General features: G+C 41.7%; 1 protein-coding gene across 3 annotated transcripts in view; it reads left to right on the top strand.

Annotated features, from left to right (window-relative positions):
* The window catches only part of Rabgap1 (RAB GTPase activating protein 1), a 124,214-nt gene extending 99,111 nt beyond the window's left edge, over positions 1 to 25,103 (top strand). For all 3 annotated transcript variants that reach the window (XM_021155632.3, XM_085834965.1, XM_021155633.3), the window contains exons 18-26: positions 1,306 to 1,347; positions 1,784 to 1,912; positions 14,643 to 14,735; positions 15,133 to 15,243; positions 19,321 to 19,425; positions 20,215 to 20,298; positions 20,759 to 20,830; positions 22,117 to 22,314; positions 23,450 to 25,103. In XM_021155632.3, the coding sequence (XP_021011291.1) occupies positions 1,306 to 1,347; positions 1,784 to 1,912; positions 14,643 to 14,735; positions 15,133 to 15,243; positions 19,321 to 19,425; positions 20,215 to 20,298; positions 20,759 to 20,830; positions 22,117 to 22,314; positions 23,450 to 23,572 (957 nt within the window). In that variant the 3' untranslated portion in view covers positions 23,573 to 25,103. The remainder of the gene's footprint in view (positions 1 to 1,305; positions 1,348 to 1,783; positions 1,913 to 14,642; positions 14,736 to 15,132; positions 15,244 to 19,320; positions 19,426 to 20,214; positions 20,299 to 20,758; positions 20,831 to 22,116; positions 22,315 to 23,449) is intronic.
* Positions 25,104 to 25,662: the final 559 nt, after the last annotated feature.

Below are 25,662 nucleotides of genomic sequence, written 5' to 3'. Positions count from 1 at the left end.
GTTCTTCCTGATGACAGTGTTCTGCTCATCTCTGTCACAGAGGCTCTCTGCTAAAAAGGCACATCAGACATTTAGACTAGATAGTATTCGGTTTGGCTCTGTGCTGCCAAGTGAAATAAGAGGTTTCTTTCTTGTGTACAGGAAGACAGATTGGCAGTACCCTGCCCTCTCAGAGTCTTATTCTTAGAATTAAGTCACAACTCTCATACCTGTATTTGTATTGGGAACTGGTACCTTATTTGTTTAGGATTTCCTGGATGCAGAGAGCTCAGGTGTGTGCCACATCTCCTGCCTGGAGGCTTTGCTGGGTGGTGGGCTGAGTTATATGACCATGCCAGCTGAAAGGGAGATGTTTTGAGGCTGGATAGGAATTTGCTAAAGATTATCACTAAAAGGAACAAGGCAGTGTGAAAAATGCCCTTATCCATGACATAGCTTGAGATTTGAAAGGTGTGTATGTGTTAAAAAAGAAAAAAACAACTAATTATAAATAATGTGCTTATGGCAGAAACTTTAGGAAATGTGATTAAAAACAATTGAAAATAATTTAATTTCACTGTCTCTACATTTACTTACAATTTTTAGTGTATATTCTTTCAACATTTTTGCACTGGACCTAAAGGAGCATTTCCAAAGATAATGCATTTCTGCGTGTGTGTGCACACACACACATATATATTACATTTTTCCACTGTGATATTATGATATATCACGGTTCTATTTTTATATTTTGAAACAAATCTTTAATCCCATCACTTAGAAAGCAGAGACAAGTAGATCTCTGAGTTCAAGGACAAGCCTGGTCTACAGAAAGAGTTCTAAGACACTCAGAGCTACACAGAGAAACCCTGTCTCAAAAAAAAAAAAAAAAAAAAAAAGCCAACCCAAGGGGGCCGGGAGAAAGAAAAAGAAAAGCATTGGTTATAGGAGCGAAGACCCAGACACTGTTAGTTTGAAGACAGTCATTAGCCCTTTCCCTTACCTGTTCTTTAGCACATGATTCCCATTTTGTTCAGATGAGGAAGACAAATTAGAGGCCTCAAGGAAAATTCAGTTTGTGGTGTACCTGGGATTGCCATATTTGTAGGTTACTATTTAATGACTATCATATTTGGGTTTGGTGTCATGGACCATGGTGTCAGAATAGCATTCATTCTTCTTAAATATAAGGGTAGGGCTGGTAAAGGTTTTCTCTGAGGAGGACTGGAGACTGGGTCTACTTTAAGTACCTTTCCTTGATGTCCCTGAAACTAACAGAACAGAGCAGGTACAGAGAATAAAACTGTATTGTCTCTTCTCTTTCAGGGAATAAGTGTCATCTTTAATGTCGCCCTTGGATTACTAAAGGTACATGCCTGTGGTGAGCTGAGGTGTCTGCTGTCCCGCCCTATTCTGTGGTGTATTTAGTCTTCATCTTATGCTAAGAGATCATTGTGCTCCTGTGGTCTGCTATTTTCCCTGATGGAATATATATATGCAAGTTACTCTACCAAAACTAAGAAATATTGCTGAGATTGTAAAATGTTTCTTTTTTTTTTTTTTTTTTTTTTTGGTTTTTCAAGACAGGGTTTTTCCGTGTAGCCCTGGCTGTCTTGGAAACTCTGTTGACCAGGCTGGTCCCAAACTCAGAAATCTGCCTGCCTCTGCCTCTCTGCCTCCCAAGTGCTGGGATTAAAGACGAGCGCCACCACCGCCCAGCGTAAAATGTTTCTTATGTATCTTCGTAGCAGACCTTTTTCCATACATGTAGATGGTTTTTGCTTTTGTTTTTTTTTTTTTCAAGACTTCCAAGGATGACTTGCTGTTGACAGACTTTGAGGGTGCCTTGAAGTTCTTCAGGGTTCAGCTCCCTAAAAGATACCGCTCAGAAGAAAATGCAAAGAGGCTCATGGAGCTTGCCTGCAACACAAAGGTAAAGCAGCGTTTGCACTAACTTAGTCTTCCTTTTTCAGTTGATGCCTCAGATTTTCTGATAAAATTGTTAATGCTTATAATATATAATTGATAGTTCACATCAAGTGCCCCTTTTTGTAAATGGTTGCTGCCAGAGTATTTTGGAAACTATTGGGAGCTCTTTGTTACATTTGTTGTTTTGGTGGGAGTAGTGTTGTTGCTTTTTATAATTTTACTGCACAATCTTGGGGTTAGAACTCAACTGTATTACTTTCCGAATTCATGTGTATTTCATATATAGCTCATATATACAGCCTGAAGATAATTTCAGGATATTGTTGTATAAGACTTGCTGTTGCCGGGTGTGGTGGTGCACGCCTTTAATCCCAGCACTCGGGAGGCAGAGGCAGGCGGATTTCTGAGTTCGAGGCCAGCCTGGTCTACAAAGTGAGCTCCAGGACAGCCAGAGCTATAAAGAGAAACCCTGTCTCGAAAAACCAAAAAAAAAAAAAAAAAAAAAAAAAAAGACTTGCTGTTTTGGCTGTGGTGTCTCATGGAGTCAGGTGTAATGTCATGTCAGTAATAAAAAACAAAATCATATTTACTGAGATGGTGATATACACTGTAGGCTCAGCACTTGGGAGGCCAAAAGGCAGGAGAATTATTAGTTCCAGGCTTGCCTGGGCTATAGATGAGCACCAAGCAAACCTGATCCACACAGCAACTCTAACTCACAAAACCAAAATAAACAAAAGAGTGACAATTCTGAGAACACGCAGCATCTCCCATGATCAGATTAGGGAATTATATCCCATAATAAGTATGTTGTGTTGTATACCTTTGTACCTTTCTGGTTTCAAAACACCTTCATATATACTTTGACATTTTTGTATCTGTGCACTTCCTGTTTATTCACAGGGTTCAATCATTTGTTAATTGAAGATATTTGGAGAAAAATACACATGTGCATTTTTTTCCTCATTGTCAATATTCCCTAAATATTTTATCTGGGTATTTATCACCAGTCTAGAGGTTGTCTCTCTCTGTGTGGTAGTATGCACACAGGTTCTACACAAATACTTCATGACATAATAAAAGGAACTGAGCATGCTCTGATTTCAGTATCTAAGGGCCTCATAGACCCAGCTGTCTGTGGACCCTGGGGGATGACTGTATCTTAACATTTTTGAGTTGTTGAACCTCATTGGCCCTTACCATCTACGCTATAGAAAGAGTGTTACTGTCCAGTTTAAAGACAGACTGAAACAGAAGCTCTTTAGACTTTGACCTGGTCAAGGACAGAATTTAATTTTCTTGATTTCCACTCTACTGTCTTCACCCTTTGACACATTTATTGTGATCAGAAATTCTCTAAAAAGAATTAAAATATGAAGAAGCCTCATAATCTTATAATTTCACATGGCTTTACAATTTTTACAGGTTCTTTATGGTCAAAAAATAAATGATCCCAATGTACTAATGTTCTTATAATTTTATATTTTCAAAGAGAAAATGCTGTAATTCAAGACGCTTTAATTAGAAATTCAAGGTAGAGACAGGGTCAGAACAAAGATTGTATTTAGGCTCATATAAAGTACAGTGCAGAGTTTCATGTCGCCCTGTGTGCTGAGTGTCACTGTCTGTAGAGCAGACACTGGATTAGAGGGTGCAGCTAGGGTTTGGAATGGCCTTCTTGTCTCTTAAAGTAATGATAAAATAATTCCTCTTAGCATAAGAAAAGTAATGTTCTCTGAGAGATTGTTCACAACATGCCAGATGCCCTGGCTAAGTGTTTCTATATGTGGGTTAACCATGATAGTATGTACATTGATTACTATACTGCCTAACAATTATTAAATGTTCAAGAAATGATTGCTACTGCTAGGATTTGCTTGTCTCTGTTTCTTCAATTAGATTAAAAAAAAAAATACATTGTACAGTCGGGTGTGAATGGCAAACACTCAAGCAAGCTCTGACACTGAAAAACACTTTTGTTCCTCACCATGGTTCAGTATGTGAGAAGGCCACATCCATTCTGCTCACTCTGTCCCTGTCTTGATGCTCCTAGGGTCCTAGGACAAGAACAGTGCTTCCACTTTTGATTCCTATATCTTTACACTCCCCAGCCTGTCACTTAAGTATACACTGACTCTGACCACCTCACTACCATTCCCTTTCTATCGGGACCTTCTATCTGTGCTTTCCCTTTTTCCTTTATTGAAAACTCTTCAAGGCATCTTATCTTACTGTCGGACTCAGACTTGGGTTCCTGCCAAGACTCCCAAGGTCTCCCACAGTTCCTATACAAGACCTTGTCGGCCACTTTCTTACTTTTTTTTTTAAGTCTTACTTTCTGCATCAGATCCCCCCTGGCTTCCTCGTGTTCTCAGATATACACTAAGCATGCTCACACCTCCATACTTTACACCAGCTAATCTTTCTCCTTGTGCTAGCTATGAGCATGGTTCCACCACTGCTTCATTCTGTCTTCACCTCAAACATCAGAGATGTATTCTAGTCACAGTAACAGATTTCCCCAGCCCTCTGACCTCATTGAAAGATAAGTCAACAGCAGACTAGTTCTTGCTTAGTCCTTAAATATTAATAGTAGTATCTGACATATAAATACTGCTTGCCTGCCTGCCTGCCTGCCTGCCTGGCAGGTTGAATATGCTGTTCATTTTCAACTTATTCTTTTACAATGATTTGAACAAGACTTAAAAAGAGGCTCCACCTCTAAGTGCCATTAGTTGAAAATATATTAGTAGACTGCTATTTTATTTCTGTAGTTCATGTACGAGGTGACATATGTCTTTGTCCTTGCCTATCCTTTTCAGTGAAGTAAGGCTAACACCCTGCCTTTGAAGTAGTTGTATACAGTGTCTTATTTCATTTTGAATATGAAATCCCTTATGGACCTGAAGAACTTTGCATGTTTGTGGTATATTTTAGACGGAGCCCCTTATTTGTACTTATTCTAGGTGAGGCTAACTGTTCTTGAAATTCACTCAGCACAGGAAGCCTGCAGCTTCACCAGGCTACAGGACATAAGACTTTTGCTAAAAGATGGAGTAAAGGGGTAATTCCATCTTGTTGCTGTATTAAACAACAACACATACTGAGGAAAACAGAGAGAGTGGTTGAATTAAGCTTAGGCTATTGGCTTATTGGAACTATGTAGTATGGATTTACTGGCAAATGCATCCTGAGCCCTGTGTCCTGTGCACTGCCTGTGGAAGGAGACCTGAGGCAGAACAGAAAATAGACACAATGCTCTCTGGTCTTGGAGTCCTCTACCATTCTTTGGAATCCTGTTATTTTTAAATGTTTAAAATTGTGCTTTGTTTATTGGGTTGTACCTCCTGATTAATAAGAACATTGCCTCATGTGCCTGCAACAAATACTTGTGTGTTATATTGTTTTTCAGTTCTCTAATAATGCTGTGACTTTTAGTATCTGCATAGTTAATTTACAAGCATCCTACTCTTCACAACTTAGTGTCAGGTAGGGAGGGCACAGCGGGCATGGATCTGAGGCAAGTGTACTGTTAGGACAGTGACAGGTGGCTTCTGACCCTGCACTCCTGATATTCTCTCTTAAGCTTCCTGTTCTTCCTGCAAGAGTGCAAGAATAAGTTTGATATGGCAGTATCTGAAATGTCCACAAGATGGCTGTGTTGCTTAAAAAGTACCATATTCTCTGGGCCCCATGAGCCTTAATTTTATTTATTCTGTGCCCATTCATTTGGTTTCTTGGGACTTTTACTCCTCCCCGCTCCCACCCCCCCCCCCCGCCCCCCCCCCAGGTCCTTAGATGGGATTAAAATGTTTTGCCTCTTGACAAGGCCTCATGCTCTTAATGTAACACTTAGGTTGTATCAACGCTCACCAACTAATCCACTATGCATTCAGTTTGTTTGAGTCAGTAAACAGGAAACTGTCCCCACTGCTATACATCTTAATACCATTTGAGGCTATCCCGCTCATGAGTTTCCTAGGAGCTCCATGACACTTTCATACTTGTGTGTCATGCATAATTTCTAAGAGTAAGGAAACTGAAAAAGTTTCTAGCCCTTTCAAGTTTTGATTCAAGAAATATGAAAGGGCTGGGCATCAGAATTGGGAGGCTAGAGGCAGGAGGAGCCGTAGTTTCTGACTAGTCTTGGCTAAGCTGCATAGGTGCTGTTTGATGTAGAGGGAGAAGAGGAGTAGGGTCCCAACAAGTACAGACTAGTATCTAAACTAGTAAGACTAGTTTAGATAAAAAAGAGTCATGCTGTGAGCTAGTTCCCAAGGTAAAGTGTGAACACTCTGCTCCTTTACAACAGAATCCTGCTGTGGCTGTGGAGCCTCTGAACCATGTATCTGTGGAAGCTGACATTTCAGGCATGAAATGAGTATAAGAAAACAGGAGAGCCAAGCAGTGGTAGTGCACGCCTTTTAATCTCAGCACTTGGGAGGCAGAAGCAGATGGATTTCTAAGTTCCAGAACAGCCAGGGCTACAAAGAGAAACCCAAGTCTTGAAAAAAAAAAAAATACCAATGCAGTCTTAACCATTTGCTGTTGGAAAAAAACCCTTTACCTTGCAGGAGGTACTTACTCATGAGCTGAGAGCAACACTAGCTTGTGCTTCATTCTCTATCCAGATCATTTGTGTGGTTATCCAGTAGTAGAATTTTAAGTGTTAGGTGGGTAGTGTCCTCAAAGCCCTCCCCCCCCCCCTTATTTGCTCTCAGACTCTTAAACATAATGCTTCACATAATGAAATGAATCTTCATGGTGACCTGTAGGGTCTGTTTAGTGATACCTAGACCAAGGGTATCAATAAATGATGGAGTTGAGATTAGAACTCAGATCTGGTTCTAGAAAGAAGGGTGGAAAGTTTCTCCTGAACATTGTACCCAGTTACACTACCTCTAAGGCTAGTAAGACTAGTGTTTTGTTCATTAATTCATACATTTTAGAACTAGATTTCTGTGAGGAAGTATGTGTATTTCTAGTGCCTCTTTTTTCCACAGTGAGCCCCCTCCAATGCTGCTGGCTAGTACACAGGCAGCAGTGCACTTGCCTCCTCGTTTAATAAAGCTACGTTCCTATGACTGTTCTTGGGGCCTTGGCTACTAATTCTTTCTTTTACTCTAGAAAAACATTCAGGTCAGATTCAAAAGCATGATTCTCTCTCATGACAGGAAAGCTTTAAAGGAATCTGAGTATGAACTATCTGAACAAATAAAATGTTAGGAGCTTTAATATAAAGGTTAATTACATAAGATATTCTAGACTGCCAGCCTTGGGCCTCTATCTGCTTGTGTAATGCAGGGTAGATTAGACAGCAGTATTGTAGATAGATGATAACTTAGACAGCTGCTGCTCCTGGCCTGTCTCCATCAAGTGAGGTGTTAGAGCGTTCAGGTCAGCACAGTTATAGATGTTCTGAGGGACGAAAAATGTGTTCAGTAACAATCATGTTACAGAGATGGAAGGAAACAAGAGTCACCCAGACATTTCTTGTTGTGTTGCCGGTAAACACTGGCTATTTATACATGTCACAACCGATAGTAAAATGAGGTGATAACCCCAACCATCTTCAAAAATTGTTTTGAGGCATAAAGTAGGAATAGAGGCATCTCACTGTCTAGAGAGAGATGGTAAGTCAAAAGACAACACAATTTCTTGAGTTGTCTTCATCAACCCTGCCCTGCATCAGGATCCCTCCTGCACCAGACCTCTTATTTGTTCCCCACAGTCCACCTGATCACTCAGACACTAGGTTTCAATCTGACCATGTAGCTCTAACAGTCAGCCTCCTACCTTTACCAATCCCTCTGTTTCCCGCACACACCCCTACCCTCCCCATACACCAGCATACTTTTTATCTCTGTAAAACATTGAAGGCATTCTGGAAACTTGCTCCTTTTCCAGAGGCCAGGCTAACTCATATATTTCTGTGTAAATGGACTTTATTTATATAGTTTGATGTGTGCAGTGCCTATTCAGAGGACTGCTCCCTGCTCTGTTTCCTAATTCAGATAGTGTCTTAGTTAGGATTTTACTTCTATTGCTGTGAACAGACACCACGACCAAGGCAAGTCTTATAAGGGACAACATTTAATTTGGAGCTGGCTTACAGGTTCAGAGGTTCAGTCCATTATCATCTAGTCATTACCATCTAGGCAGGCATGCTGCAGGCAGAGCTGAGAGTTCTACATCTTTATCTGAAGGCAGCTAGGACAAGGGTATTGAAGCCCACACCCACAAGGCCACACCTGCCAACAGTGCCACTCCCTGGGCCAAGCATATACAAACCCTTACAGATAGTTTGCCAAATAATGACTGCAACAGCAAGGAATAATTACAGTTTATTGAAAAGAACTCCCTATGTGCTACAGAGCCTTCTGAGCACTGTATATGATAGTTTTCTGTCAGGATATCCTCTTAACACACAGAAACACTATTAGTATTTCACAGATAAGTAAGTCATCAGCCAAGCCAAGACTGGAGCTGTGGAATATTACTCACTGAGCTAAGTAAGCAGGGTGCACCTAGAGACCAGGTCAGCAGCTACTCTCATTCTCTCTCCATCTGCATAGGCCTTAATACCAAGAACCAGCTTCACTAGGGCAGATAGCATGTATTTATATTTAAGAGTGCATTATTCAGTTCTTGTGACAGATTAATGACTAAAGGAGAGAGATGTTTAGGACTACATTGGAACTTGGGGACATTGAGATAACTCAGCAGGTAAAGGTGCTTGCCACCAAGTCTGACACCCTGAGTCCGGGCCCCAGAATTCACATGATAGAAGTAGAGAGCTAATTCCTGAGGCTGTCCTCTGACCTACATAAGTGACACATGGTGCATGTGGAAATGGCACGCATGGATATATGTCTCCATACACAGAAAGAGTATAACTAAATAAATGGAAAATAAAAGAGTTGGTATTCAGAGTTTGACTGAAGGGATGAGTGCAGGGCTCTACCCCTAAGCCCTGTGCTGAGGAACCTCTCAGGAGTGTTACTTCTCAGAGCCAAGTGCTAACATGAACTTGTTCCACTTAAGTTACAACCCACACTTAGTCCAGAAGTTTGGTTTATTTTTCTTGAAAGAAACCTTAAACAGAACAAGGGTTCAATTTCAGTTTTAGTCTTGCTGAGGGTACAGTACCTCTTTGTGTGATGCTATAATTTTCAAAGCCTTCTTATAGGAGTTAGCTACTAGATCTTTCTGAGCTCTGGAGCAGAATGCATAGCCCATCCTCTCTCCTAAGTTTAAGTACAAGAAAAAATGAGTCTGGATATTTGAGTAGAGACTATGTCTCTGTTGGCATAAGTATTTTGATACTTACTGTGTGACAGAATTTTGTAAAGAATAGCGTTCTGTCTTTGCAGAATTTATGTATCTAATGCTTTACAAAAAACCATGGTTGATGGCAGACTATTTAGGAAGACCTAATCCTGTTCAAGCATTAACTAGGCACTGGTGGTATGGTGGCAAGCAAAACAGACACAGAACACAACACAACAGTAAGGATGCAGTAACTAAGAAGCTGTGGACTTGGGAGGTTCCATGAAGGAGTTGAGTTGGTGCTTTAAGGACATAGAGAAGAGCTGGTCTGATATGTGTGAACTGCCATCACAATCACTGTTCTTGCTTCAAGGGCTTCTGCCCTTCAGTTAGCAGGGGAGCCAACTCTCTTTCCTGGGAGCTCGGCTGTGGGGGCAACCTGAACTAGCTGGTTCTGGTATGCAGACATCCAAGCTCCTAAAGTTAGCACTAGTGAGAGCTGGAAGGAAGCACATGTATCACTGATGGAGGAAGGCACAGTGAGGCAAGAGTTTGTGGGAGAGACAGCAACTGAGGCTGAAGGATGGGAAAAGACTAAGCTGGTAGAGAGATTGGAATTTTAGAACTGAAAACTCTAGGGAAGGTGGGAGAGGCTTTGTGTGCATCTAGTTCTAGAAGGGACACCTCGGTGATAGACTGAGTAGATCGCATCATCATTAGACAAGAAACAACTTTCTTAACCCAAAATAATTTTTTTTTTTTCTTTGACATGGTTTCTCTGTGCAGCCCTGGCTGTCCTGGTACTCACTCTGTAGACCAGGCTGGCCTCGAACTCAGAAATTTGCCTGCCTCTGCCTTCCAAGTGCTGAGATTAAAGGCATGCTCCACCACTGCCTGGGTAACCCAAAATAATTCTTATAGTACTTTTAAATTATAAAAATATATAATAAAGGTAATTCACTCCTATGCATAAAATACTGAAGAGCAAAAAGTAGTGTGCGTGAGGTGGACCCAGCATTCACCACACTCACTGGATATCAAGGGTGCTGAGTCAGGCCAGCTTTAATCAAAGATAATAAAATATAGGACTATTTTGAAATTAACTTTTCAAAGTTTTAGTTAAGAAGAAAGTCTTAATTCTTTTTTGGCCTTGAATGAGAGTGAAACATTGAAGCATCCTAGAGGTCTGTGAAGGTATACAGGAGATGGTGTCTGGTCTTCTTTTAGAAGGTGCTCGAGGAGACTTGTCTTTACTGCCTGCCCTCACTTCTCTTTTGCCCAGACTGCAGAGAGTGGGTGGAAGAGTATGCTGCCCAAAAGCCTCAGTGGTGTCGTTTCATCATTTTCTAATAGAACTGGTACATTAATTCACTGATGACACAGATGTTTGTGTGCGTGTGGTTTCTGGTTTATGTGTGTGTTTGTTTGTGGTGAGTCACTTAGGAGAACAGTACACAGATGTGTGGTAGAGACACCACCCCTCTCCAGCTTGTGGACTCCTATGTTTAATGGGCATCTTTGTGGAGACTGTAGCTAAAGGTTGTACCTGGCCAGTGGCTTAAGGATAGCAATGCCAGGATTCCAGAAACAAAGCTCCAGTTCAGACACATCTGCTTACAACCCATACAGAAGGCCAGAGCCAGTGAGAAAGGACCCACCAGGATGCTTGAGCTAGATCAGAGGATGACCGGAAAGATGCACAGGCACTACTACTGCCATGTTGCAGACATACATCCAGCGCACCCATTCTGCTTAGATTTGTCTGTACTTACCTGGACCTGTGGGCCAAAAGTTGTTTGGAAAATGAGTAATTTAATGTTGAAAATTGATGGTTTGAGAACAAATAAGCTCTAGGTTTATAATCATTTTCTAAACTGAACATGTCTGCTTTATCATGCTGTTATAGTTCATAGTTTTTAAATTTAGTTTTTGAAACAGAATGAGTTAGCTGTTCAAAAGGAGTTGAACAAAGGAAAGATGCATCCTGAAGGTTCACTCTTTTTTTTAAAAAAAAAAAAAAATTTATCTTACATTCCAAATGTTGCTCCCCTTCCAGGTCCCCCCTCCCAGAGTTTTTCACCCCATTCCCCCTCCCCTTTGCCTCTGAGAGGGTACTCCCTTACCCACCTACCTCCCCCCTCTCCCCCAACCTCCCTTCCCCCAGCATCCCTTTCCTGAGGTTCTACAGGACCAGGTACATCCTCTCTCACTGAGGCAAGACAAGGCAGTCCGCTGCTATACATGTGCTGGGGGGCACAAACCAGCTCATGTATGCTCTTTGTGTTGGTGGCTTAGTCTCTGGGACTTCCCAGGAGTCTGGGTGTCTAGATAGTGTGTGTCTTCCTATGAGGTTGCCATTCCCTTCCGTTCTACAATCCTTCTCCTAACTCTTCCAGAGGGGAAAGGTTCACTCATAATTGTGGTTAGGATTGCTGCAAGAGAAGTACATGCCAGTACAGAGGGAACTCCTGATAGGCATGAGAAGAAAGCCGAAAGGGAAAGAATGAAGATTCTGCAGGAGAAAGAGAAGTGGTTGGTCCTGGTGGAACATGAAAATCTAGAGAAGTAGGATCCTGAGAGAGTGAGTGGAAAGGAAGCACAGTGGCTTCAGGAAGGTGGAAGGTTTCATCTTGTGGCTTACAAGAAGAGGAGGCTTGAGAACAGACAGTGGCATAGTGAAATCTGTTTCTAAGGGTAGAGAGAATTGTGCCTGTTGGAGGCAACACAGAAGAGGGTAATACAGTGGAAAGAGGCCTAGGGAGTTTTAGAACTTTGGTGGACTTGGGCTTTGAATGGAATCCAGTAGCCAGGCCTTCAGGCCCCGCTTTTACAATGACTGCTTTTCTCCCCCCTACTCTCTTTCCTCTTTCTTTTTCCTTTTCTTTCTTCTTTTTTCTTCCTTCTTTTCCCTTTTTCTTCCTCCTTCTCTGTTTTGTTTTTAAGACAGGGTTTTCCTGGCTGGCCTCTTGAGGTCACTGCCTCTGCCTCCAAAGAGCCACTACCAACTGGTATGTGCCACCACCAACTGGCACTACAATCTCTTCTTGACAACTTTACTCATAAAACAGAACCTCTTGATCCCTCAGATGATGACTGAGGCTGGGGATGCATTTTGTGTTTAGCAACACTGCTGGTATGCCCTATAGAAAATGGTGGCATTATTGCTACTACTAGGTCGACGACAACAGTGACAACTAATACTACTAGGGGCAACTACAGCCACGAATTCATGTGAGCAACGGTGTTCTGTAGAACAGTGTTGTGAGAATTTTGATTCCTTAAAAAAAAAACACAATTATAATAAGAATTTGGTTTTGTTTTAATCTCAAGTATGGGATAAGGGGCTGCTTCATATGGTCCACAGCAGTTGACTATAATTTGGTTTTGCCAGCTGCAGATAGTTTGTGCAATTGGATGACATTTGAGGTTCTGGGGACTTTTTAGAGGGCATATAAAAGCTAGGGCCCCAAGAGGCACAGTAGGTTGTTGGTTGTTATTGGTCATGGTTTGTTAAGTACATGTGGGCAAAGAAGAACAAGAAATTGAATTCCTGATGGCAAAGATCAAAGTTGCCCAAGTAACTCAACACCCGTAATCAGCAGGAAGTAACTTAAAGATACTCTCACCCCCACCTGACCCCTGACTTCACTCAGAGATCCCTTTCCTCCCCTCCCCTCCCCCTCCCCCTCCCCTCCCCTCTCCTCCTTTCCTTCCCTTTCTTCTCCTCTCTATCCTTGTCTCCCTCCTATCTAGTGTTAGGGAGTTGAAAAGGTGAGAGAATGGTAGAAGACAGAAGGTACAAAGTAGCAAAAGACAAGTGGCACCTAATGTGGTAGAATGGGAAATTTGATTTCAAATGCCATAGAGGAAATTGCAGGGGACGAAGGAATGGATATTTTTTTCAGGACACCAGCAAAAAAATTTATTGTGACTGTTACTGCTGGGATATCGTCCAGTTTGCTCGAAGGCGTGTACTTTCTGTTTTTGTTTGTTTGTTTGTTTGTTTGTTTGTTTTGTTTTTGCTTTTTTCTTCTTCTTCTTTCTGTAGTCTCTTTCAAAGAAGATTGGGAGAATGTCTGGGCAACTGGAAAAATTGCAGGTGAAAATGGAGGGGCCTGAGAAACAAACATAAAGATTGAAATATAGCAACAAGAGAATTCACTCAGCTCTCATTTCTGAAAGGGTTGCAGAATTGGTTGTGCAACTGAAAATCTTGTGGGTGGAAATGGAAGCTCTGGGGAGGCGAGGAGCACTGGAAAAGGGAGTGCAAAAAGGCTCTGTGCCAGAGACTGAACAAGAAAATGGGAGTTTCCTGCAGGATGAAAAGAGGGAAAGAAAGTGGGCTGAGGGCAGTTGGGTCAGAGAAAAACTGAAAAGGTGGAGGACAATCTGATAAAAACAGCCTGTTTCGAGAGAACAGGTTAATCTTGAACCAGCCATGCCACCACAATGGAAAGAGGAGTCACCCAAAATTATGAGATCACCATCAACTTCCTCAGTAGCCATACAGCTAGCATATGCCTGCTATGGTGTGAAACAAGGTTATGACAAGATAGGATGGCTTCCTATAGAAATGAAGGTGGTTTAAAGAGGCTCTAGTATTATATTGGATGCATTTGCCTTAAGTGAAACAAATTCTAAATAACTAGCCTACTCAAAATAGAATTATTCCCCACTAATGGAAGGGATTGGTGACAGGTGTACTAGAGGCCAGTCTACAAATTAAAATGGTTAACTTTGCTAGAGGGAAGAAGCTGTGAATATTGAACAGTGAAATCGAGTGAGGGGAAGGGATATAGTAAAGGATCAGTTGCTGGGAGAAGGGCAGTACAAAAAAATAGATTCAATTCGATGACCCTACATAGAACAATGTCATTTAGTGGTAAGCGCTTGGGACAAAGTTGAGGAGCCCAGGAAGAATATACCTTGTTTACAAAGATTTCACAGGCTCTGGAGAAGCCCTTACTGATTTTTTTTTTTTTTTACAAAGATTAGTCTCATCTGTGAACAAAGCTGTATCAGACCCTGACTCAAAGCAGGTACTGATAGATACCTTGGCATATGAAAATGGAAATACCAAATGTAAATTGTTATTAGACTATTAAAGGCACAAGCAGTGCCTCTGGACAAATGAATAAGGGATGCAGGCAGTAGTCTAACAATAACATGGCTACCTTCCCTGACTTTATTCAGGGGTCTCTTTCCTTTCCTCTCTATCCTTTTTTTCTCTCCTATCTAGTGTTAGAGGGTTGAAAGAGTGGAGAAAGGTGGAAGAAAGAAGAACCCATAAAGTAACAGAAGACCAGTTATGCAGTAACTATATTCCTGGCAGTCTTGGGCTTATGTTTGTCTATGAAGATTTCCATCCAAATTAGTAAATGCGATGCCACATTAATTGGGTCTGCCCAGGTCAGTAAGCACCACCATGGTCAGGTTCTTCATCTGTGCTGTGACTTCCTCGGCAGATTAGCCAGAAGAAGCTGAAGAAGTTTGAAAAAGAGTACCATACCATGAGGGAGCAGCAGGCCCAACAGGAAGATCCCATCGAGCGATTTGAGGTTTGTTTTACAGCCTTTTAATATCATAGACTTGTGCCCACAGCTAGCTTTATTGACTCATTTTAAAAATTCAGTTTCACTGTTTCAAGACTGGTTTTCAGATTGAGTTTACAAAAACTAAGAGCTGTTTTGCTGCAAACCAGCTGCCCAGGTTGGATGTTCTTTCCTCAGTCAGTCAGAGACAGCTGCTTGACAGAGGTCACCATACATAGTCAATTACACACTTCCTTGAGGAGACAGAAAATTAGAAATTATTTGTTTACAAACATGATTGTATGAGCCATGTCTCTATTCCACAGGACTTGGAGACCTACTTTGAAGCTTAACTCTTAAAGACTGTCATTTCCATTTGATTTGTTATTTATGTCCATAACTGACTTTTTTCCTCCTCCTGCAGCGGGAAAATAGGCGGCTACAAGAAGCTAACATGAGGTTGGAACAGGAAAACGATGACTTAGCTCATGAACTAGTCACCAGCAAAATTGCATTGCGGAAGGACCTGGATAATGTAAGTGTGACAGATCTGAAGAGAAAGCTCATACTAAGGACTCCCTTGAAGTTTAGTGTTGACTATTGTAGATTCTATCAGCCCTTTCCTTAGGATTCCTCTCATTTGTCAGCCTTTCTTTCAAAGAAACCATGACCCCTTTCACAGATCACAAAATGGGAGCAAAGCAAGTTAACACATAGGTTGCCCAGCTAGTCACAGAGCCCACCCATCACAGTGAAAACCCAGATGTCCTGAGTCCAATGCTTACACTCTAAGCAGGAATACTGCCAAATAGGACTCAGGAGCACCTGGACAGCAGATACTCTTCCAAACCATTACTGAAGGTGAAGAAGGTAGGGTACTCTCACATTCTTTTGACTTCAGAGGCTCAGTTTTTAAAAGAAGTTCTTTATATCACTTTTGTTGTCCTTCAGCCTCTTTGTGCTTTTGTTTACACAGCTGTAGAGAAATTTCCAAGTCACTTAATTCCTTGGTGACCCCAGAAAAGCTTTTTCCTCTGTGCATAGGGTGACAACTGGAAGTAACATTGGGGCTGTGAGGAGAGGGAACCTATAAAAGGTCCATGACATGGGGCTGACAGACCATGTCTCAGTCCTCTTAAGCATGGTTGCTCCTCTGCCTTGAGACTATATGTCATTAAAACAAAAAAGCAGAACACCTAGGTCCAGCACGTGGATAGACTTCATTTCACTAGTTCCTCAGCTTCTTTGCCAAATATCAGCTAACTCTGCATGGGTTGGTCTAATTGACATTCTAGCTCCCACATCCTTATGCCAGGACTACAGTGTCTTGATTAAAGTTCTTAAAATTAAGTTATTATGGCATCTGGGTTTGTTGTTTTTAAACCTCACTTGGCTGTTGTGATTGAGACTTTTACAGAAATGCAAAGGACTTAAAGTCATAGATGCCTTCTGGGATTTTAAACAAGGGTTCGTGGAATCTGTCAATTCTCAGAGAGACTGGACATGTGAACAGCCTCTGAGCCCCTGCCCATGGCTTGTCACCTTTGTGTTAACATTCCTTCAGCTCCTCTCAGCACCACTTTGAGGTTTTCAGTTCACAGACTTGCCCATTTTAGTCTCTTATAAATGGTATACTCTTAATTGCACTCTCCAGTGATTAGTAATGTAAAATGGTTCTGTGCAGCATTTTGTAGACTTTGACCTTGCCAAAATCTGACTACTCTAGTTGGGGTACATTTTTGTTTGTTTCATTTTTGTTTTTTGTTTGTTTTGTTTTTTGAGATTTCCACATACACACACTATTCTGAATGAAGACTGTAACTTCAGGCTCTTCTGCCTTTTCCACTCCATCCACACTTCCCAAGGCCTTTAGACCAATCTTAGGTAGAGAACAGGTAGGATGGCATCATTTGTTAGTTCTTCAGGCCAATATTTTGTTTCTTGTTGTTGTTGTTTTGTTTGTTTATTGTTTTGGGGGTTTTTTGTTTTGTTTTGTTTTGTTTTTTTGAGACAGGGTTTCTCTGTGTAGCCCTGGCTATCCCGGAACTCACTTTGTAGACCAGGCTGGCCTCAAACTCAGAAATCTGCCTGCCTCTGCCCCCCAAGTGCTGGGATTAAGGGTGTGCACCACCACACCCAGCTTTCTTCAGGCCATTATAATAGTGAGGACTGAACCTGAGGCTTCACACGTGCCAGCCTGGCACTCCACTGGTGAACTGCAGCTGAGCATTCATTTTCTTATTTTGAGATAGGGGTCTTACTAAATTGTTCAGGCAGGCCTTGAACTTACAATCTAATGAACTTAGTCATGAGGCTTACAACTTAATTTTCAGGAAATTATGAGTTGATGTCCTGGTTAGTGGAGTTATACCAATTAGAGAATGTCTGATTCTTCAGACATTCTTCAGAATTCATTTGGATTTGATTTGAAGACAGTCTCACTGTGATTAATTAAGTTGAACCTGGCTAATCTGGTACTTGTTAAATTGCCAGGGCTAGCCTGGAATTTAAGGTGATTCCCATGGGTCTATTCCCCCAAATGCTGGGATTAGAGGTGTGCACCACCTAGATGTTCTTTTTATCAAATTGTCTTCCCACACCTTGTTCTTGATGGCCAAGTGTGTATCTGAAGATGCTGGGGCTTCTTTGCTGATGTTTGTACATCTCTAGCAGTGTCCCCTTTACACTCCTGATACTGGGATATACCCACCTCCACCCTACCCCTGTTTACCAGCACAGCTGATCTTTCCAAAGCCAGCTTTTGTTTTACTTACTTTTCTGTAGTATCTTTTTTGAGTTATTTCTTCCTACTTTGGGAGAAATTTAGTTTGTACATTTTTTTTACTATCTTAAAGATCTTTATAATTTACTGAAAAGTTTTTAAAAATCAGCATCAGAAATTCTGGATAGGCAGCGTTTTTATGACAGCCATGTTAGCTATTTATCTAATTTACTTCAAACTCTATGGAGTATGGTTTAACATCATGGGAACATCCACATCTATTTCCACTGTTTCTCCTTCGTTGTGAACACAAGTCCTCAATGCTCAATTATATCCAAATAGGAATTGCTTTTCTGTCCTGTTTGCCTTTTTTTTTTTTTTTCCTTTGCTGCATCATTTGGTATTTGGTCTTCTGTCATCTTATAGACTATTCTGACTTCCTTCTCTCTCCCCCAATTTCTGCTGCCTCAGCCACCCAGGACCCTAACCTTTGCAGACATTTTCTGCTTGACACTCTTGACAGAAGCCCCAGTAATAGGAGTGTAGATGGTTTCTTTTCTCCTCTATTGTTCAGAATTCTGGTTAGAGTAGAAGGGTGAATCTGCTTCCTATTTACCCCCTCATGACTGGAAGTAAAAGCCTGGATTTATGTATGTTACCCCTAGGTATTCTCATCTCAGTTGCTTATATAAATAAGAATGACTGTAGCAAGTGGGTCCCATCAGGACTATAGCTGGGGCAGTCCAGTAGGCTGTGTGTGCCTTCCCATTAACAGTGCTGAGAGCCAGCAAGAGTGGAACTGGAGCAAGTACTGCAGAGTCTAGACTGAGAGATCAGGAGAGACTCCCTCACCTTGCTCCTGTGGAAGCAAAGCTTCCAGCTGGATCAGCTTTCCCCTCGATGACCCACTTTTGGAGTCAGCCTCATATGAGCCACCTACTCCATGGCACTGATAATGGGCACAAGTCACAGCGATGCTCAAGTGCAAGTGCTGTCTATCAGCTGTGCTCTCTTACTGTTTCCTTGTGTTCTTCTGTCTTCATTTTACTTAGGATTGCCTCTTGAGTTTTCAATGGAGGAATAAGTAGTGAACTATCCTCAGTGCCTGCACATTCTGCAAGTAGTCAGCAGTTGTCTTAAGTTTGTTCATGTCATGCCTGTCTCGGTTCCATGTGTGAAGGCCCAAGAATACAATGAATAGCTAGCTCAGGCCTAGCTACAGTACTTGTCTAAGTGATGTCAACACTGCTTAATATCAGAGAAGCAGGGGAAAGTTGTCCAGGAAGGGACCAAAAAAAAAAAAAAGACTATCCTAGCTTCCTTGATTGTTCTCCAACATAATAGTTACTCTTCGGTTATCTGTGAAGGGATCTGTGTCAGGAACCATGGGGATTGTTTTCCCCTGGATTCACATCTCTACTCACCAGACAATTTTATGTGCTGGAAAAATACTATGGCCATTCGAAATTTCTGAGAAAGTTGTTCTCTCTGTTGAATAACTTTAGCAAGAACACAGGACTAGTCAGATGCATGGAAGAAATACAAACGATTTGGAAAACAATGACTAATTCAGTTGCCCTCCCATTGTTCATGCTAGCTAGGCACTGTACTGGATAAATATTATGCTGGATAACCTACAACTTAGAAAGGGTCTCTGTAACTTACTCAAGTAGCACAAGTCACTCAACAAGGAGGTGATTAAAAAAAAAAAAAATCAGTCCCTGACCACTCACTGCCCTGCACTAGCCACACACTGAGTAGCCTAGGGGTGACCTTGAGTGTGCCATTCCTCCATCTGGATTGGCTCATTCTACCTTCTCACAATAGGATCCCCAACTTTCAAGTTCTGAGCTCATAATGAGTGCTAGTAATGGCTTCTTGGTGTCTCAGGCAGAGGAAAAGGCAGATGCATTGAATAAGGAGCTGCTGATGACCAAGCAGAAGCTGATTGATGCAGAAGACGAGAAGAGGAGGTTAGAAGAGGAGTCTGCACAGGTGAGGGGATCCTTGCCTCCTCCCATTCACCTCTGAGTTTTGACAATTCTGGTGGGTGCTGCTAGAGGTGCTCTCTTGGTGCTAGAGAACCTGGAGACACTGGCTCCAGTTACTTTTCAAAGGTCTTTTAATTTCCTCTATAAAATGTAATGGCTCCTAAAAACTTAAGTCTATCCCTATCTTCCCTAAAAACTAAAGCATGAGTTAGTACATCATTTGAGATGTGAGCTCCTGTGTATCTGCATGAAAAACAATAGAAGGATGCAGGAGAGGGTACATCTCAGAATGTCTAGTCCTCCCACCCTCTGATGCCTCTAATAGAATATTCTGTGAGAGGCGTGGGTGCCATGGGACCCAGAACAAGCCCCCACCCTCTCCCACTGGACTTGCCCAGAACCTTCACAACTATTCATCTCAGCTAGGCCTAGCCAGGGTGAGCCTGAACAAGCAGTGCCTGTAACACTGCCATCTTTTCCTGGGCTTTTTTTTTTTTTTCCTTTTTTTGGTCTGTTTGGCCTGCAGTGTCTCCTCGTACAGTGGCTAGAACAACTCCAGTAGAAGCCCCATTGGAACTGGCATTTTTAGAAATGTGAATTTTTCCTCCTATTGGTGTTAAATACAGAGGGTTAGTATTGCATTGGGAAAAGGAAGGAGGTGGGTGTGAGGGAACTAAGCCCAGTCAGAATTATGTATTTTCTGGAAGGCTCAGCACTATGTAGTTAATAACCAAACTTCCTCTGTCATTTGAAATATCCACCACCCCCTCCCCTTTTTTTTAAATGTGTGCAGTTAAAGGAAATGTGCCGCCGGGAACTTGACAAGGCAGAATCAGAGATTAAAAAAAACAGCTCTATCATTGGTGACTATAAGCAGGTGAGTTTCTGTACCAGGTGCTGGGCTGGGCACATTGTGGGTAGAATGTGCACTCTGTCTTCAAGCCCCTGCTCTTTCTTTAGTGTCACAATAATGAAGCTTATCTCCACCTAGGAAGATTGTTAAGTTCTAACTAGGCATTCATGCAGAGTGCCCAGCATATAGGAGGTACACAAAAGGCACCATGTAAGATGTCAGGTGATGGAGTATGAATATTAGCAAGCCACTTCCTCTAAAGCTGGTAAACTTTCTGCAAACAGAAGCAGGTTGATCTCCCTTCTTCTATACCTGAGATCTCACAGTGGTCTATAGAGAACTTTGTAGGTCAGTTCCCATCTGTGCTTCTATCAACCTCACCTATGCAGTCACAGCACACTCCTTTTGCTCCTGGAATAGAATTTACACAAAGTCCAACTCATGCAGATGACATTGAGCCGGTCTCTGGTTTTATATTTTTTAGATTTGTTCTCAATTGAGTGAAAGACTGGAAAAGCAACAGACAGCCAATAAAGTGGAAATTGAGAAAATCCGGGTAAGATTTAACTAAAGAAATTTTGTACCCTCTAGTTCAATATATGGCCTATCCTTGACATAGCAGGTACAAGTGAGCCAAGCTTAGCATTTCACAGGCCTGGTTCAGGCTCAACAACTTACTTGCTTGTTTGTCTAAAAGAACTAAGAATAAGACCAAACATGCTGTAGTTTTACATCTCATACTTGGGTGCCCAGGATTACAAATATCACTGGGAAAGCTACACTAAGTGTTGCTTGAGGCGGGGATTCTTAATTCATCATCCTGAAGATCCCTGCACTCATACCTTCTGCTCTAAGAGATCTGAACACAATGAATATTTTTAATATTTTATTACAAGTTTGGGGGGGGGGGGTTGTAACTCAAGGCTTTCTTTAAAGCATTTCTCAAACCTTACAAAGGCCACCAACAATTTTCTGATCTGTTTCTTACTAACCTGTTTAAATATGCCTTCTATGCTTCCAAATAAATTTGAGAAATAAGATATAAAATTATATTCATCTCAGGTTAGGCTTTCTTTAAACACTTCTATTTCTAAATTTGAGGTACAGAATTTTTTCCCTCAGGGGCATCCTGGTTTTCTTTTGTTTGTTTGTTTTCTGTTGTTTTGGGGGGGGGCTAGCTTTACATATCTTTTTTGAAGACTTATTTTTAATGAGTTATGTTTATGGGGATAAATGTGAACACAGGTGCTGATGGAGGCCAGAGGCATTGGATCCCCCCTAGAACTGGAGTTTTGAGCAGTTGTGATTCACATGTTCACATGTTATAGTGCTGGGACTCAAACTCAGGTCCCCAGAATAGCACTACATACCCTGACCTACTGAACAATTTTTCTCCAGCATCTATATTCAGATTTGCATCTTACTTCTTTATACTAGTGTTAGTATTTACCCATTTTTCCCTATTATGGACATTTTTTCATCAAGTGTTTAGAATCTGGAAACTCCCCTGAACAAGCATAGACCAGCTTGAAATTTTATTGTTCCCAGTTAGATATTTTCTCTGTATGCCAGTTAGTGAAGATCCTTGCATATGAGCCTTTGAATATATGTAACTTTGTTTTCTTAGCCTAGAATTCCTCACAGTGTACAGTGGATCAAGGGGATATTTTTATTGCTTTTGGTATAAAACATCAACCAGATAGTCTTTGAAGTAGGTTGTCTGACATTTTTCCAAGGTCACCAGACTTTTCTAGTACTCACAAGGGACATTGAGGCACAAACTAATAGCATCTGACAGAGTGCCATCTTTGGAGGTCTTTTCACTTCTGGTGTTCACTTCAGCAAAAGGTAGATGACTGTGACCGCTGCCGAGACTTCTTCAACAAAGAAGGGCGAGTGAAGGGTATCAGCTCAGCCAAGGGGGTTTCAGATGAGGACACAGATGAAGAAAAAGAGACACTCAAGAACCAGCTGCGGGAGATGGAGCTAGAGCTGGCACAAACCAAACTGCAGCTGGTAGAAGCTGAGTGCAAGATCCAGGTAATAGCAGTGCCCTGAAGGCACACATACCCTTTAGCAGTCAGATTTACGGGATGGACTAGAAACACCAGAAATGACTTTTGTGATTTGGGATGTCATATCTTCCCCCTCAACCCCACCACCACTTAAACTCTGACCACAGCCCTCCTGCGGAGAACACTTATCCTACCAGAGTGTGTTTAACGATTTCAACATACTAAGTAAGAATTAACAGAACTTAAGTCAGTATTTAATAAATACCTCTCCCCAACTCAATCCAGGTTAGGCTTCTGGTGCCCCTATAGAAATATGAGTCTTAGACCAATGGTGGTAGTACACACCTTTAATCCCAGCACTTGGGAGATAGAAAAAACTGTATCTCTGTGCCTAAGCCTAATCTAAAGAGCTAGTTCCAGGACAGCCAAGGCTGCACAGAAGAACCCTGTGTTAAAAAACACAAAAGGGAGATGGGGAGGAGGAGAGAAATAAATAGGAGCCTTAATCTTTTGTCAGGTTATATTAAATACTAAAAATACTTAGGCATACATGAGGATGTTACAGAATGCAACCCTTTTTCTTCTAACACCCACCACTAACCTCATTTTGTGACCTTGGGCATATTTCCCAATGATTATGAGCCTCCAGCTGACCTTATCACTGAGGCACCATGAGTGGCAAGAATGTAGTTCAGGTCTAAAACTTCAGACCAGCTTTCCCATGCCAAAGTATATTACTGGTGGACACATCCTCTTTTGTCAGGGTCATACCTAGGTACTGAAAGAGGGTTTGTAGGACTGCCCAGGACAATAATAATAAGAAAAAAAAAATCACCAAGATAGCAAAATCTAAGCTGTGGTCAGAGAATGGACAGAGAGCCACTGCAGAAAATCAAGATCAGCATTCTGGCTGATCTCAGACCACAACCAATGGGATGAGAGGCCTACTAGCTGAGGAGCCTCAATAAAGGGCTGGAAACAGGTGCCATACTAAGTGATGTGGACTTACAGGGATTTTAACTGGACGGTGGTATGCCGAGACAGTGATTTAAGAGGCTGTAATTTCAGATTAGAGTTTCCAAATCCTTAGGCACTGTATGCCTGCCTCAGAAGAGCAGATAGATTCCAAAAATCCTCACACTTCTCTGTTATTTCTACAGGACTTGGAACACCACTTGGGCCTTGCCCTCAGTGAGGTGCAGGCAGCCAAGAAGACCTGGTTTAACCGAACACTGAGCTCCATAAAGACAGCAACTGGCGTTCAAGGGAAAGAGACATGTTGAGAACAGCTGCTGCCTCCAGACACCTCCAGAAAACACACCACCTTTTGTTGCCTTCTTTGGCCAGATGTGTGATTCTGTGATATGTTGCAGGACCAGAATGTACCTAGGTCAGAGCTGTATAGTATGTTCGTAGTACGGTCAGTGGGCTAGGGCTCCTGCAGCAGGCTGCCAACCCAACTGATGCTTTGGGTATGCACCAGAGTCCTTCCTCCTAGTGCCATTCAGGCCTCTTTTCTGTATAGGAAGGGACACTTCACACAGCCAGACTTGGGGAATACCCCAATGTATTGGGTTTTCTTTTTCTAAACCCTTTAAAAAAAAGTGTGTGTGTATGTATATGTACACATATACACACATGCACACACTATCCTTTGAGTGGGGGAGCAGGGGTTCAGAAATTTGAGTAATTCTTATCAGTGCCAGCAAAAGCCCCCAGGAGATAAGAAGCACTTTGAGTAGAAGGGTCTCATAGTCACAGTTCAAGTCACCTAATTTTTTTTAACTAATATAGTGCATAGGTTTTGATTTGGAATTATTCACATTGCTGAGCAATTCTATGCAACTCTCATAGTCGTGTCTGGTTTTTTTTTTTAAACAAAACATTAGCTGCCAAACTACTTCTAAAGGCTGGAATGGGCCACATGACTGTGAGACTGAATCAATCATGACATGGACAGCTCTTATTTTGTTTAAAGTGTCGTGTACATATATATGTGTGTGTATATATATATGTGTGTGTGTGTGTGTATAAATATATATATAGATAGATACATTTCCCAGTACCCTGAACTGACAGTGTTTAAGTCCCAGACAACCTGCTAATCTACCACTGCCGTCTGTGGTGATGGGGCACATCCTTTCACTTGAGGTTTATTGGGCTCTGTTCTTCCTGCCATTGTAGGAGCTGGCAAGAGCTCCATGACCTCTAATGTGTGCATAGCAGGTCGTTCAAGAGAGACTGAATACATGAAAGTACCTACACACTGTAAAGTCCTACTTTCCTGGCTTGATCTCTGTCAGGCCTCTGAAACCTCCCAGAGGAGCCAGGTATACACTGGTCAGATGATGGGCTGTGGATTCTCACTTTAAAGCTATGAAATGGCAGTTTTAGCACCTTTTTTTAAATTAAAAACAAAACCCTTTGACTCTTAATTTATATGCTGACAAGTGGTCTCACAAGTGGCTCATCCTCTCTGCTCTGTGTGCAGGTAGCTTGGGTTTGTATATAAGGACACTAGTTATTTTTTTTTTCCCCTGTTGGCTTTTCTAATGCTTGATGAGGTCATCTATAGTGGGGAGATAATAAGTGGCCTGCTCTTCCCCAGACCATCCCCTACACCACTTCTGTGTCTGTCTTGTTCAGTTAACCCAAACAGTATAAGCCCATCTAAAACTAGGTGTGTGGACATTGTGTGCTAGGGTAGTTTGTGTGTCAACTCCATGAACTGAAATATAAATGAGTAAAACTGTATTACTATTTCTTTTGTTTGTTTTAACAGCATATTCATTAAATATTTTGGTACAAACAGCATTGCTTCATACAAAAGTAGTTTTATGATTGCATATTCCTTTCCCATTCATTCCCCAGAAGTGCATGTGGGAAGAACATATTAAGTAAAGGTTGTGTTATGCAAGAGATGCGTGCCCGTGGCCCTTCCTGAGAAGTGTAGTGCTGTGGGTCACAGTGCTTAAAATCTAAGGAAGGTTTTCACAAGAAGTTAAAAATTAAGTCTTGGAAGATAAATAAATGGTCTCACCAGTTGAAGATCAGAGAAAGAACAGCTAGGCTCTTCACTCCCCTATTTATAGGTGAAGAGTCTGGACAAGGTTACACAGCTATAATGTTGCCCTACAGTTCTAACTTCCAACAGCCAGGATCTGTTCCCTATATGTACATTACATAGAAATTTGGAGCCATGGACATGGCCGTGAGCATACACCCCACTCAACCTTTCTCTGCCTGCCTGCCTACCTCATATGGGTTGTTACACTGCAGGAGGCCCTTAACTCCTTTCACACAGTCCTTATCCTCTGTTCCCTTCCCTACCCAATAACCTTTTACTATGGATTGAGCCTTGTGCCCATTACAA

Source organism: Mus caroli, unplaced genomic scaffold, assembly GCF_978045245.1.
Source record: "Mus caroli unplaced genomic scaffold, Mus_caroli_1 scaffold_2, whole genome shotgun sequence".
Classification (NCBI taxonomy): Eukaryota; Metazoa; Chordata; class Mammalia; order Rodentia; family Muridae; genus Mus; species Mus caroli.
The sequence above is the reverse complement of the archived record's forward strand: the minus strand, read 5'-3'. Positions and strand labels throughout refer to the sequence as shown.